General features: G+C 46.3%; 1 protein-coding gene and 1 pseudogene across 2 annotated transcripts in view; both read left to right on the top strand.

The window, feature by feature from the left end:
- Positions 1–16,132, top strand: part of LOC137651320 (uncharacterized) — a 144,786-nt gene that overhangs the window by 106,515 nt on the left and 22,139 nt on the right. For both annotated transcript variants that reach the window (XM_068384596.1, XM_068384595.1), the window contains exons 8-9: positions 6,512–6,706; positions 7,853–8,050. In XM_068384596.1, coding sequence (XP_068240697.1) covers positions 6,512–6,706; positions 7,853–8,050 — 393 coding nt within the window. The remainder of the gene's footprint in view (positions 1–6,511; positions 6,707–7,852; positions 8,051–16,132) is intronic.
- Positions 12,830–12,948, top strand: LOC137651392 (5S ribosomal RNA; annotated as a pseudogene).

The raw sequence follows: 16,132 nt of genomic DNA, 5'->3' as shown, positions 1-16,132 counted from the left end.
ACACATTTAATAAGGTACCCTTCACTCCTTACTTTCTCTCTCTCTATTGGCTAGTGCCGCCGGGTACTAACCGGGTCGATGCTGCCGGCCACTATCCTAGCCAGGAGGACGCCGGCTGGATCGGTGCGCCAGTACTACCCCAGCCGGCGAGATGCTGGCTGGACTGTGCCGCCAGGTGCTAGCCTAGCCGGCAACATGCTGGCTAAAACTACAGTATATGATTATACAGTAGTCAGTATATTTGCAGTATAGATCATACTGCAGACAGAAAACTATGCAGTAGAAATTATATAGTAGTTATTTTCCAACATAGCCTGTGTATCCTTGCACAGTCTATTGTTGAGACCAATTATATATGGAAAGAAAAGGTTTCTTTCAACATACTGATAGATGATCAGTTACTATTTACCTACATTATTAAAACCTTTGGAAAATCAGTTTTAAGTTACACTTATCTATCCTTACAGGCTAGAATTCTTCCACTGGGTTTCCTGAATAGGAAACTCTAGGTCTTAATTATGGGGGAGGTCGCAGCAATTGGCTGAACAGGAAACACAAGTATATGTCTATCCTAATACCTTTCTAGCTTGTCTATCCTAAGCTATATGCAAAAATATATGAAAAATATTAATAATAATATTTTATATAGTTTGTCAGGTGAGATGAACTACCGCATACTCATTTATTTTTCCTCTCTTTACAGGAGGACCATCCCAAGTGCCTTAGAGTCTTTTGCAACGTGAGGAGCAAGGACTTCTGTGGCCATGAAGAGTGCAGGGCTCATTCTCTCTGCTCCATCTCCTAGGGACCTCTGAAGTACTGGGACCCCCCAGGACTGCAATGTTTGCAAGGCCTTGGTTACTGAGGCTTTTGATGACCCCTAGACAGCAGAGTCAAGGGATGCAGCACGAAGTAAGCTGCGTAGATGGCTTCGTAGCTTTCAAAAGAATGCCACGGGACCTTACCTTTCGAGTGAACGGATGCGCGCCTTGCTGTTCCCTAAGGCGGGTGTGAAAGCTGTCATACCCCAGCCTCGACTGAGATCCCTTGCGTCCAAATTTCCGTAGATACGGATGTCTCCGGCGCAATGAAAGACATCCACCTAGATGAGAGGATGTCAGAGGTGTCTGAGGACACTGAGAAAGACCTTCTAGTGGAAGGTCTAGAAGAGGAGTCTACCCTGGCTCCTGAAACTGAGGAGGATGACGTCAAATCGGAGTTTGTTTCGTCGGTTCCGGCCCCAGAACCATTACCCTCTACGTCTTCTGCTCCTCCACCAGATGACATGAATAAAGCATTGGCCAGTCTCATGGCTATGATGGAGAATCTACGTAAGCAGAACGAAGAAAGGGATGCTGAACTGAAGAGAAGGATGGACCATCTCGCCGCGTCCCGTGGATCTCAGAAGACTCAACGTGAAAGATCTTCCACCTTGCTCTGATGTGAACCCTTGGAGGCATGCAGAATACATGACTTTTACCAATGGTAAGATATTCATATCAGAAAAGATGGGGGCTGTCCTTATAGAGGAAGTCGACTTCTGGCCCAGCTGTAAGTCTTACCCAGACTGCTTTGTCTGCATGAAGGCGGAACCTACGTCCAAGGAGGAGACAGAACCAAAGGAGGTCATAGTTCTTGACCATGAAAAAGCTCAGGCTCTGTTGTCAAGTAGCCTGAAAGACAAGGGCTTCACTAACTTAAAAGTGTCAGCCCTTAGCAAGAAACACCCCACCTTTCTTGATCCAATCAACCTAGCCTTTCCCTTTACTGCAAAAGGTTTTAAGGCAGTTATGAAGGCAATAGAGGCAGGCAAACCTTGCCCTACACTCGAGGAGTGTAGACCCTTATCCTTAGCCCTGCTTACGGAGGATAAGGACTGGAAGGAAATCCACCTTACCTTCTTAGTTGGGAAGTTGGAGGCAGATATTGCTGGATGCCAGTTCAGCAAAAACCTCCCTAAGCTGTCTGACTTTCTCTTGCGTAGGGAGCAAGAGACAAATGAAAGACTTGCCGCATCCCTGTCCCTCCAGATTTGTTTGGAGGCAACGGCAAGCAGTAGCAGAACCCCAGACATGAATATGGTTATGGCCAAATCACATTTGGCTACTCTGGTCAAGGACCTATATGGCTTCGTTAGAGCCAGACGCGCATGTAGGGAGTTCGTGTTTGCTTCGGCTGCAGTAAAACACGAACCCAGGAAGCTGATAGCCTCCAATATCTGGGGAAAAGACCTCTTCCCGAGCGAGGTGGTCAAAGAAGTAGTAGACAAGGCTGCCACAGAGAATAGAAATCTTCTCCAGAAGTGGGGCATGTCGGCGAAGAGGAAGTCTTCCCCGGATGAGGGTCCCCAACCTAAGAAGAGGACGAAAAGTCCCAGGTTGCCTTCTCACCCTGTCAGACAACAGCAGCAACAATTTCCCGCAGTTCCCATGACTGCGGTACCCCAGATGGTGGCACAACCCCAACCAACTTACCAGATGGTACCTCAGCAGCTGGTTGCCCAGTCACCACCATTTAATCCTGCGTATGAGAGGCAGACCACTACCTTTCGTCCTAAAGGTAGAGGGTCGAAAAGGGACTCCTCTTGATACCCTCAAAGAGGAAGAGGGGGTAAGGGAGGGCGCAGTCAAGGAGGCAAGTCCTCCTGACAGTCGAAGCAATGAGATGCTTCCGGTAGGAGGAAGACTAACAATTTCAGGATCGCTGGACCTTCGATCCTTGGGCCCACAGCCTAATGAAGAACGGACTAGGATGGAGCTGGAGGACAGCTCCACCATCATTTCCTCAATTCTTCGAACACTCCACCCCCGTCCTGGAAGAATACACCCGGGAACTTTTGAGAAAACGGGTGATAAGGAGGGCAAAGTCCATCAAATTCCAAGGAAGGCTGTTTTGTGTTCCCAAGAAGGACTCGGACAAACTCAGAGTCATTCTGGACTTGTCGCCACTCAACAAGTTCATAGAAAACAACAACTCATAAGGACCCTGCTGCCAAAAGGGGCGTACACAGTCTCGATAGACCTGGCAGATGCCTATTGGCATATTGCAATCAACCGCCCCCTCTCCTCCTACCTAGGATTCAGGCTACAGAACAAGAAATACGTCTTCAGAGTATTGGCCTTTGGACTAAATATAGCCCCAAGGATTTTTACAAAGCTTGCAGATGCAGTCGTTCAACAAATACGCCTAGAAGGTATCCAGGTAGTAGCCTACCTGGACGACTGGCTGGTGTGGGCAGCATCCGGGATGGAGTGCATGCAAGCATCCAAGAAATTGATTCAATTCCTGGAACATCTGGGTTTCAAGATCAACATCAAGAAGTCGCGATTATCTCCAGCTCAAGAGTTTCAATGGCTAGGAATACATTGGACTTAAAGTCACACCATCTCTCCATTCCCCCAGGGAAGAGGGGAGAGATAGCGGGATCTGTCAAGAGACTACTGCAATCCGACAGGATATCAAGACGCCAACAAAGAGAATACTGGGTTCTCTTCAGTTTGCATCAGTGACAGAGTCAGTGCTAAGAGCACAGCTGAAAAATGCATCAGGAGTCTGGAGAAGATACGCATCAAACGCTCGAAGAGATCTAAGATGACCGATACCGACTCGACTATGATCACTTCTCAAGCCATGGTCGAAGGCCAAGAACCTGAAGAGGTGCGTGCCCTTGCAACCACCTCTACCTTCAGTCATTATCCATATAGATTCATCTAAGGAAGGATGGGGAGGTCACTCTCACCAACGGAAAGTCCAAGGGACTTGGTCTTCTCTATTCAAGACCTTCCACATCAACTCTTTGGAAGCCATGGCAGTCTTTCTCACGCTGAAAAAACTATCCCCTCGCAATTCAGTCCACATAAGACTGATCCTGGACAGCGAGGTGATAGTGAGATGTTTGAATCGTCAAGGCTTGAGTTCACTCCAAATCAACCAAGTGATGTTGGCCATCTTCTGCCTAGCGGAAAAGAAGGGGTGGCATTTATCAGCAGTTCACCTTCAAGGGTTCCGCAGTGTGACGGTGGACGCTCTATCCAGGCTCACGCCGATAGAGTCAGAATGGTCCCTAGACGCAGGATCATTCTCCTTCACCTTACGTCAAGTCCCAGAACTGCAGATCGACCTCTTCGCGACGAGCGACAACAAGAAACTACCTCGTTTTGTGGCCCCATACGAGGACCCTCTAGTAGAAGCGATGGATGCCATGTCCCTCGACTGGAGCAGATGGAACTGGATTTACCTGTTACCTCCAACCAATGTCTTAATGAAGGTCCTCAACAAGCTGAGATCCTTTCAGGGAACGGCAGCTCTAGTGGCTCCCAAGTGGCCAAAGAGCAATTGGTTCCCTCTAGTACTGGAACTGAAGCTGAGGCTGATCCCTCTGCCAGACCCAGCACTGACTCAACAAGTACAGAAGTCGACTGTCTTCACTTCATCACGGAAAACCCAAAACCTTCGTCTCATGATTTTCTCTCCTTAGCAGTAAAGAAAAGGTTTGGGATCTCGAGAGAGAGTATAGACTTCCTAGAAGAATATAAGTCTTAAGTCTACTAGAAGACAATATGAGTCATCTTGGAAGAAGTGGGTTGCTTTTGTCAAGGCAAAAGGACCCAAAGAAATGATGAGGGCCATATTCACTTCACAGAAGTGGGAGAACTGAATCTTTTTCCTGACCCAACATTTCTCGCCAAGAACAAGCTACCCACCAAAAGGTGGGGTCCCTGGAGAATCTGCCCTCTGAAGGAAGATGTCTCGCTGTGCCCAGTGGAGTGTCTAAAGGTCTATCTTTGTAGAACTTTAAACTTCAGGGGAGGACAGCTCTTTAAAGGAGAAACCTCTTCAGGGGAGGACAGCTCTTTAAAGGAGAAACCTCAGGGTCAAACCTATCCCTAAAACAACTAAGGGCGAAGATCACCTACTTTATTCGCAGAGCGGATCCTGACAGTACACCTGCAGGTCATGATCCAAGAAAAATCGCTTCGTCATTGCGCTCATACACTGGATGGAAGTCATCCAGAGTGTTTTTCAAACATTACGCGAAGCAAGGGCAAGAACTCAAACGCTTTGTGGTGGCGGCAGGTAGTGTACTAAAACCTGTCGTCTAGTGCTGCGATGAACAGTGAATTGATTGGCACTGTCAATGTAAGGGTGGAGGTATTGACACCTCACAGTGCAAGACTTTGAAATAAGTGTCACTAAGGTGACGCTAAGGACTGTTCTAGTTATTTAAGGTGAAGAAACATAGAGAGAACACTTGTGCCGTGTGCTCTTACACAGTGTGAAGAGACAATCAATGTCACAGAAATGCATATTAGAAAATTTAATAAATTTTCAGATTACAGTGGCTCTATTATATTTTTCCCTTTCAGGTGAAACAAACATTTTCTGGACTTTGATTGTAGAACATGTTTCTCATTGCATGTATTAACATTATGTTATATATGTTGATTTTGCTGGTTATTTATTACCAATAGATACTTATATGTATTTGCGTCTTATTTCGCCCCAAAATTGATTTTCAATAAAAATATGTCAGATTATTATTTTCCTTTAATAAACTGCATATGTTTATACGAACAAGATATATAGCTAATACCTTTGTTCTTATACGAGTACAAACTTTATATGGTAATACATACAGCGAGACCTCTATGTACTTGATGCTATGTTTGTTCATATGTTATATGCAAACCTTGAGACTCCTTTACTATGTCTAGTATGACTCTTCCCTGCAGGGGGAAGGAAGCACTAACATGGTTTATGATTAGCAGTAATGACGTATAACGGTAACGTCATATGTCTCTATGGTCTGGATGACCAAGGAATAACTGTTCCAAGGTTAAGGCACTTTTGGAAAATCCACAGATACCGTACTTTCTAAATAATTCTCGGGTAACCTTCCATCAGGACGACATGGCCTGACCCCAAAAAACGGATTTTGAGCGAAGCGAAAAATCTATTTTTGGGTGAGATAGCCATGTCGTTCTGATGGACCCGCCCTCCCTTTCTATAGAAAAGGCCTTGGCAGGAGCCCTCCCAAATCTCCTATATCTGTAGCACCATGCTCAACGCTACTGTATAAAGAATAGTGAATGGGGTTGACGTACAGAGCCATCTAGATACTCGTAGTAGTAAGGGAGGAAGGGTAACCTTGATATCGGCTCCCCTTCAAATTTTGCCACTTTCCCCTTCGAAGCGAAAACGCTATTCGGGGTGAAGATTGCTATGTGTTGTATCAAGTTATACGTCCCCTGATTTATGCGATATCCTTTGGAGAAATTTTAAGGATACTCGCGCCAGGAGTTAGAATTCTGGAGACCTAAAGGTAATTCTCTGGGAATATCACTGTAGTCCAATATCCCTTAGGAAGCTACTTATAAGAACCTTCCATCAGGACGACATGACTATCTCACCCAAAAATAGACTTTTCGCTTTGCTCAAAATCCATTTTCACATCATTTGGTATTGGTACACATTTGTATCAAAGTATAAAACTTTCCTTTTTTTCCTGCAGATATTACCAATAACGTCATTGAAGAAGTTAACCCTGGATACATCGGCTCTAACAGATCTAGAATTGAGTGTCCTTATAGCATCAGCATGTGAATTAGAACATTTAACGTTGCAAATGACCCCACAATCAATATTTAATTATAATCTCCCTAAATGTCCATGCTCCATAAGGGATATTGACAAGGATGAGTATAGGGTGAGTTTTTTTTTAATAAGTTTTTAAAGATATAGACCAGATGGAATTGAGGAGGCGTTGTAACTTGAAAATACTCCTGTTACTTTGGGAGTGCAGTGAACTGTGAAACGGGTATTGATAGTTTGGGAGTAGCAACATCAAGAATGAAGTGAAAGGAGATTGCTGGACCACTGGGAAATAAGGGTGTTGTAATTGAAAAGGAAAAAATCATTAAAGTGTGCACGGGCCTCTTCCATTCTGTGAAGGAGAGACATACTCGTAGGCGGTGACAAAGAAAGTGAAATTGAACAAAGTTGCATAAGGTTGTAGTTTTCATTGGTTGAAAAATAGACTTGTTGGTCAATTATGGGATGAAAAATGATAAGGAACAGTTAGTCAGAGAAGTGGTATAAAGGAAGGTATCAGGTATGTAAACCCATAGAAAGGCCTAGTAATAAGTAATGAAAGAAAAAGAGAAACATACCCAAGTCCTGGTGGGAAAATCTGGCGCAAAGTACGAAAAACTGAGGATGGAGAGAACTCTTTTCAGGGCTAACCCTGTGAAAGGAAAGGTTGAAGATGCAAATGCATTTGAGTATTTGCCTAGATCACAAGCTACTTACTGTAATCTGAATGCTAGCCTGCAGAGCCAGTAGTTACTGAAATCAGTTGGAAATTGGATAATTCTATACGTTTAAATTAGTAAAATGATAACTGTTACATTTTTAGACTTGAGGCTTGCTCAAAGAATTTGTTTTTAAATAAGGTAAGAGATAAGCAGAAAGGAAAGCTGAATAATTGGGGTACCTTTTTGTTGAAATATTTATTACTGTTGGGAATCGTATTGTCACAAAACAAACATTAATTTTTTTAATTTATTGTAAGCAGATTGTATGTACCAATGGCTTTTTTTGTATTCTCGTGTGCCTAGTGATCATCAGAATACTGTAATTAGATTTTAATTGGTTATTACATTATGTATGCTTTACATCCCTACACCTTTATAAACCCCATCATGGATTTACTAATATTTTTTCCTTTCATGAAGCTGTTTTTTATCAAAATTACCATATTAAATGTTTTTGTCATACATTTATGGTTAACTGAAAATATTATATTAAATTTATGGTGTTAGAATGCAGCTAACAATTATTTTATTTATTGCAGTCTATGTCGATGTTTCCACCAATTAAAACATTGGTAATAGAATTTTTTGCTGATATCAACTTGGAGAGTTTTAGATTCCAAGAGATGGATCCAACAATGCAGGGAGACACAGAGGCCATCATTGGTTTCCTTTCGTCGTTTCCAACTACTACAGAAATATATTTCCGTAACACTAATTTGTTACCGCCTTTGGTTTTGGTAAGACTACTAATCAAACTTTTTCGCTTTTGCATACATAGTTCAACACATGTTAGATGGAAGAATCAACTCATTGATTGTGCATTCTCTTATATTTTCTAGCTGATGGATGAGAAAATATTTGAATATAGCTACATGCTCCACTTTTTCTTTAACATGTTATCTATCAGTTATGCACTTATACTGGCATCTCTTTGTTATTAGATTTACTTTTAGAAACAGATGAGGTTTGGTAAATTCAAGCAACAAGAATAGTAGAAATCTTGTTTGTTCCGTAACCGAAATACAAACCACGCTATTTACATTGGGTTTACCTTTTAGCGCAGCTGAAATGGCGAGCCATTAGAATTTAACGAGGATGTATTACCCCCGCGCTAGTTAGCGGGGGGGTAGGGGAGTGGTAGCTAGCTACCCCTCCCCCCCTCACACACAGGTGAATGCTCACTTTCACTTTTGGCTCGGACTCGGACAGACGTCTCTGTCTTGGTCCTCTCTTGGCAGCCATTGTTTGTTTTGTCTTTACTTAATCGCTTACTTTTCTTTTACTCAATATATATGTAAACATGTTTTCAGGTTTGTGTATATATTTGAGTATAGAAATCAGTAAGTTTCCTTTTCAGAGTTGTGTGTGTAGTGTACGATATCTCCGTGGAGTCCTCGGCAGTTAGGCCACCACGGCGTAATTTTATGGGTTGCGATCGAGTTTGACTTCGGTCTTTCTCTCTCTCTCTCTCTCTCTCTCTCTCTCTCGAGGTCGTTCACCCTTTTTACTACGTTTTACTACGCCCCTCGTAGCTTCCTTTCCGTGTGGGAGGGTTGCTACGCCGTACGTTTTGTCTCAATTAGTTTATGAATCTAATTGTTGTAGTTAATTTTTCAGCTTGTAGAACGATTCCTTTCGGAGTTTTCGTTCCTTCGTTAGTGTTCATTCATTTTTTTTAATTACATAATTACATAGTTTCATAATTATAATTGTTATAATTCTGTTTTGGTTACAGCTCTCCTTCCGTGAGTGTAAGTGGTTGTGAGGGCACGTGCCTGTTGTGTAATTCTTGTTTCCTTTCCCTCGGGATTCCTCTTCGGAGCCTCCCCGGGGGGAATGAATGTGTACTAATGATTTTTGTTTAATTTTTTTACAGTTACCGATCTAGTTTGTTTCTGTAATATGGCAACGGTGTGAGCTGTCTTGTGGAAGCCTGGGGATTTGGCTGTTGTTGCCTCCCCTTTGGATTTTCGTCAGGGGCGTGTCTCCTTCTACTGGCAGTACTCCTGTGACGATTGACAGCTCTCCAGTTCATTTTAGAACTCGGGAGGCTTGCCTCCTTGGGTGGGTAACTTTCCTTCCGAGGGAAGTTTTTCCTGTCCAGGCTTGAGTTTTTCCCCTTTTGGGGGGTTCTTCTCTTGCCTTTTTTTCGTGCGACTATGCTCTTGGTGCTGAGCGGTCACACCTGCAGTTTCGCTCAAGGGGCTGGGCAACTGCAAGAGCCCCTCTTCGGAGGATTGCTCCTTTTAGGTCACTGGCTGACCAGTTTCTTCTACGAAGTGTTTCTCTTTCGTTCGCGAGAGAGTACACTCATAGAGAGTCCTCTTCGGAGGTTTCTTCTGCTGCTGTTGCTGTTGGCCTCCTTCGTCGTAAGGCTCGCCGTCCGCCTCGTCATAAGGGCCTCTCATCTCCCTATAAGGGTGCTAAGAGGTGCCTTTTCGAATCTCCGTTTGCAGCCTACAACTCCTTCTTCTTGATCTTCCGCCCTGGTGCAGATGGACAGCAGTCTGATCTCGTCTTCCGACGGGCAACGGTCTTCCCGACGGACAACGGTCTTCCAACGGACATCAGTCTCCCGGCGGACAGGCAACGGTCTTCCGATGGACATCTGTCTCCCGACGGACAACGATCCCTTCGGGGCAAGGGGTTGCCTCCCCCGAGGGTTCTTCCCTTGCTTGTCAGGGTTCCCCTGCGCGCCCTTCTGCTGTGTTCGCTCCTGCTCCTGCTCAGTGTTAGCGCACAGGCGCTTTCCTACTCATCAACGCTTCCTGATCGCTAGCGCTCTCCTGTTCGTCAGCGCTCTCATGATGATCATCTCTGCTGTTCCTGTTGGTTCCTGTTACGCGCCCTGTGCGCCCACGTTCGCCCTCGCGATCTAGAACTTCGGTTCAGGTCTGGGTCAAGGACTCTTCTTCTATGCGCAGGCTTCCACGCGTTGCCTTCTGCTCGTCAGCGATCATCAGCTCGCCAGCGACCTTAGACGCTTCAACGTTCACCTGCTTGCCAGAGATCTCCTACGCGTCAACGATCGCCACGGGTGTCAGTTCCCCTGACCACCATCAGTAACGATCTAGCGCTCGCCTGCTGTGGACCACGATCTCCGGTAGCTGAGTCTTGCCGTAAATCTTCCTCCTGCTCGCCAGCGCTCACCTTTTCTTCTGTCCTTCTGTGCGACAGCTTTCTTCATTTGCCAGCACACATCTGCGCGCCCTTCTTTGCCACGCACCAATGGGCGCCAACAGTTTTCCGACCGTCTAGGATCGCCTGATTAACAGCTGGCTTCAGCGCTCACCTTCCTGATGCACCTGCGCGCCTTCTGTTAGCGCGATGCGCTCTAACCATCGCTACTCTCTCTCGCGTTGGCAACCGCCTACGCACCCACGCGATTCTTCATCTGCTCGCTAGCGTTTTGTTAACGTATACCGCTCGCCAACGCGCTATCGCTTACCGACGCGCCATCGCCCACCTGCACGTCAGCGCTCACCAGCTCACCACCGATCGCCTGTTGATCCACGTCGCCAGCGGTCTTCCTCACCCACGCGGCAGCGCGTTTCCTCGCCATCGCGCCAGCACTTGCGTTCGCCGCCTCGGACACGCGCTCATTCTCCTGCCCACCCTCGCGCCCATTCGCCTGCGCGACCGCCCGCGTGACCGCTCGCCTGCGCGCCCGCGCGACCGCTCACCTGCGCACATGCTCTCCAATGTTCGCCCGCGCGCGAACCAACGGTTTTCCATCGCGCGAACGGATGGTTTCCGTCGCGCGAACCGACGGTGTTCCGTCACGCGAATCGCACGAACCTACAGTGTTTCTTCACACTAATGTCGGCTTAATTCCTGCAGTGTCCATTGCTCGTCTATGGGTTATCGCTCACCGACCACCAGCTCTCGCCCTTCCTACCACGCTCGCCCTCCTTCTGCGCTCCTTCGCTCACCTTTGTTTGCGTTCCTGCGTGACCGCGCATGGGCGCTTCCACATTCGCCCACGCGCAAATCATTGATTTACCATCGCGCGAGCTCCAGGGCGATTGTGACCACGATTCCCTTTAGGGTTTTCGGAGCATGGCACTTGCAAGAATAGGAAGAATCTTCAGGGAGGTCTGAGCAACACTCCTCTTTCCAGAACCTGGGTTGGCCCTTCCCCGTCATTCCCTGGAAGGATTTTTGGCGGGGGGCTTTCCGTTCGAGATTTCTCCATCGGCCAAGGGGTGACTGCTTACCCCTTCTTCTTCTCCACCTCGTGTAGGGGGCTTACCAGGTCCTTTCCCTCCTCGGTTACGGCCCGAGGTTTGGTTCAAGGAAGCTACAGGAAGATCATGGGTACTTTCCTCCTCTCGGGCTCAGGCACCTTGGCGTTTCGTCGTTAAGTATCTAACTTGCGGGCAAGCTCGATGTTGGACCATCTGGACGTGCTGACCGAGGGCTTCCTTTCGGGTGTCTCATTCGTGGATGTCGACAACCTCAGACACCCTTCCATCCTTGAGAAGAGTTTGTTTGTGCCCAAGGACAGAGACTTAGACAGCGGCTGTGCGGAGGTAATCGACTTCCGTTTTCACTCCTCCAAGGCGCTTTCTTCCAGACTCTGCAGAGCTCCAGCGCCTTTTTCTTTCAACCACGTCGGCCTAAGTTATCGGCTACGACAACTGAGACAAGGTGTCCAATTGCAGTTTTCTCCTGTCAGGAACAGATGGCACGGGAGGCTTCCCCGGGGGGGCATAGTCCTAAAAGGAGCGGCAGAGTTCACGAACTCTGGGATTGGCACCCCCCCCCCTTGCAGGTTTCTCGCTGGGAGGATGCTTAAGGTTTCTCATCCGGATGACAGCTTCCCGATGCCCATTCCCGCACGGTCTCTGTGATCAGCCAAGGATATCGCGCCTGCCGTCTCTCAGCGAATTCAGTGTCTCTGAACCTCTAAGCCATAGGGTCGACAAGAGTTGCCCGTTTGGGCAGAATGATCCATACCTTAGGAGAAGGTCCTCCATGGGATCATCGACGGCTTCCCCCCCGGCTTCTTCAGTCGATCCTTTCTTGTAAGGAAGTATCTGAGTCGGGAGTTCCGTAGTCAACCTCTCAGCCCTGATCAAGTTTGTCGAACAAACTTCGTCCAGCGTAGAACGGCAGAATTGATCAGACTGGTAACGAGGCGACAGGACTCCTTAAACCCTGGATCGGAAGGACGGGTACTTTCAGTTCCCATTCCATCCATCTTCCAGGGAGCTCGTGGAATTCAGCCTAGACTGCAGGTACTCCTGCTTATGATGCAGTGTGGCGATCCCGCCGTGGCATCGCAGGTTTTTTTCCCCAGAGAACTCTCCCTGCTTTCCTCATGGCCGCTCAGGTGCAGGCTTCCGCCTCCTTCACTTTTTGGAGGGTTGGTCAACTCCGGTAGGCTCGGGTTCGACCTTCTTCAGCGCCGGGACAAGCTTCCGGATGCTTACTACGAGTGTGGGTTCATGGTATTTTGCTAGGCGCCTTCTCTCTTCTGCCTCAACATCTGGAGTATCTGGCCATGATATTGAGTCAACGGCCTTACCACGTTGGAAACCCCGCTTCTCGTCCGTTCAGCGAGGTTAAGCAACGTCAGTTCTGGTCGGTACTTGGGTGGGTGACCACCTGGGGACGCCAGATTCTGTTGCCACCTCCTCCGAGCCTTCCCTTCAGTTGACTGTTTCAAGGCTGAGGAGAGTCGCAGTACCTGTTCTCGGTCAAGCAGAGCTTTCAGCCCTACCTTGGAACGTCCTAGTTCTCCTTTCCCTATTGACCCGTCTATAAATCCGAACGGTCGCCTCAGGATAAGTTCCATGTGAGCCGGTCCAGGTTCCGGTGGTTTCAGGCAATGATTAACCGGACTTCCTGGCCCCTATGGGGAACTATTAGATCTGCAATGGGTGTTGACCTATGGAACCTCTTGATGGGAGTGGATATTCTCGTCCTTTCCCCACATTCTTGATGCTGTTCTCGGACTCGTCAAAAAAAAAGGGGGGGGGGGCATGTTCCGGTCCAGGCCTATGGTCAGGACCTGAAGGATACCTCTCCATCATTCAGGCAGGCTAAGGGGCCGTAGTCTGGCCCTCCTACAGATCCTATAGCTCCTGCCGAGTCGCTCCGTGCGCGTCGACTGCATGATTCTGGCGTGTTCCAACCAGCAGGGGACGCATTTTCACACCTTCACATCTTGCAGTAGAGATACAGAGATGATTGAGATTATCTCAATACCACCATCGACTCTCTCATTCCAGGCAGAGCAATGTTCTCTCCGACTATCCGAGCAGAGCCTCGTAAAGAGAGTGTACCTGGGGGTCTTTGGCCTTGAGTAACCAGCAAGTCCTGGTCTGGGGGACCTGATCGCGACAGCTTGGAACCTCAAGCTTCCGCTGTTCTTCCCCCCAGTCTCAGACCCCGAGACTCTGGCAAGATGCATTCCGGTGATGGTGGGACAACTTCGACGCCTGCGTCTTCCCTCCTTTTTGTCTGTGGAGAATGGGTCTCAACAAGACCAGGTTGTCTGTCAACCTTTCAATGGGAGAGCTCCACTGGGAATATGCGCAGAACGGTTTCTGGACCCTCTGACGGAACTCCCGGGAGAGCTTCTCCCACGGCCCAGACTACTCAAACAACCACACTGCAACATCTTTCACGAACCGGGGCGTCGCTTCGGCTTCATGCCTGGAGACACTACGCCTCCTCCTCAAGAAGAGACAACCCGCTACAGTCGCGGGACGGAGGTCGCGTCATCTGCGATAGTCATCCGCAGGGGTCTTCCAGGCGAAGTGAAGAGTCTTCGGTGGTTGGTGCCGTGGGAGATATACCTCTTCCCTTGAGGCCTCCTCTCCAGCAATAAAGCTCTTATTGCCTTTCGGCGGGAGGAAACTCCTTTCCGCTCTCGGCAATGAAGCCTGTCGCTCAGCCTTTCCCTGACCTTCAGGCTTAAAGGAATAACTTTTTCCTATCCGCTGGATCTTTCCTCGCTCATGCAAAGCTACGATCGTCCCTGCCCTTGTCGGAGTGAGACCTCCAACTTGGAGCATGGCTCGGACTTTTTAGTCCCTTAAGAGATCTCAAGACCCTTTACGACAGGCCTCGGATAGTATTCCGTCTTGGGTCTCCTGCTCACTCTGGCCGCGGCCAGTGTGTTAGCAATCTTCTTGGTCTCGTACGACTCCGCCCTTTCTAAGAAAGAGGGGGAGGCAACATTCAGGTTTGCTCCTGAGTTGTTGGCTAGACTCAGAATCTTGAGGTCCCGGCCCTTCGGTCCAATTCCTTCAAGATTTCAAGTCTCCATTCTGTATCTGATGTCCCAAAACCTTCTCTTTCTTGCCAGTACAGTGAACCCTCGTTTATCGCGGTAGATAGGTTCCAGACGCGGGCGCGATAGGTGAAAATCCGCGAAGTAGTGACATCATATTTACCTATTTATTTAACATGTATATTCGGACTTTTAAAACCTTCCCTTGTACGTAGTACTGTTAACAAACCACCCTTTAATGTACAGAACACTTAATGCATGTACTACAGCACCCTAAACTAAAACAGGCACAAATATTAAAGGCGATTTTATATCATGCGTTTCCTAAACACCTAAAAAGCACGATAAAAAATGGCAACCAATGTTTTGTTTACGTTTATCTCTGATTATAATGAAGAAACAAACGCATTTACACATCTATGTATAGGTTAGTTTTTGCATCAATTATATTGATTATTCAGTACAGTATGTTGATTTGGTTATTACTAATGTTTTACTTAATTTTTCTTAGGACTTCCAAATGAAATGTTTTTGTTTATGACGCTGCCTGAAACGACGGCGTCATGACGTACGTTCAGTTAACAAACTAAGGAATTTAACCCGCATGATGAAAGTGATAAATAATGATATTACAGTAAAAGCTTTTATAAAATATGTTATTACAAATATTATTTACCGTATCTATATAAAATCATACATACGTAGCAAAGCAGGAAAACAATCTATGAGAGAGAGAGAGAGAGAGAGAGAGAGAGAGAGAGAGAGAGAGAGAGAGAGAGAGAGAGAGAGAGAGAGAGTTGTTTTACATACGTAAATGTAAATTTTAAACAAACAAAAAAAAAGCCCCATTTCATATAAAATAGATTACAAATATTTTACTTTATCATATTACAGTAGTCTGTATAATACTGTAAAGTTCAGTACAGTATGTTGTTGTTATAGTCGTGGTGATGAAATTCTCACGAAACAAAAACACGCCATTTGATTACAACAGCTGATTCATTCTCTCTCTCTCTCTCTCTCTCTCTCTCTCTCTCTCTCTCTCTCTCTCTCTCTCTTCGTGTTATACAATACTTACATTTAGATGAAGAAACTAAAATTAGTTTTCTTAGTGTCAATTAAATACGAAACGAAAAAATTAGGCCGAGTCTACATCCATTTCAATCATAGCTAAAAATACAGCATCCGATTTCATCAGCAAACCACTATTTTTTGGGAAATATAATTTTATTCTAGAAAATTTCCACTCTTTAAATAGTTAATTGCACATTAAGAAAGCGTGTACTTTTGTTTTTAAATTTCGGGTGTGTTTTAAAAATCGAGTATTGTTGACTTCTTTTTGTTTTACTTTTGGCTGTGATTAGATCAGCTGTCATCTAGCTGCCGCTCTTGAGTGTGTACGAATACACTAACAAAATATCATTTATACCATTTCTTAACTTATTCAAACCGTCTACAGTATAGTTGATATTACATAAGCACCAATGTGTTATAACCTATAAAATTTTTTTGGTTATTACATTTAACCTCTCTCTCTCTCTCTCTCTCTCTCTCTCTCTCTCTCTCTCTCTCTCTC

Source organism: Palaemon carinicauda, chromosome 12, assembly GCF_036898095.1.
Source record: "Palaemon carinicauda isolate YSFRI2023 chromosome 12, ASM3689809v2, whole genome shotgun sequence".
In the NCBI taxonomy this organism is placed as follows: Eukaryota; Metazoa; Arthropoda; class Malacostraca; order Decapoda; family Palaemonidae; genus Palaemon; species Palaemon carinicauda.
The sequence above is the reverse complement of the archived record's forward strand: the minus strand, read 5'-3'. Positions and strand labels throughout refer to the sequence as shown.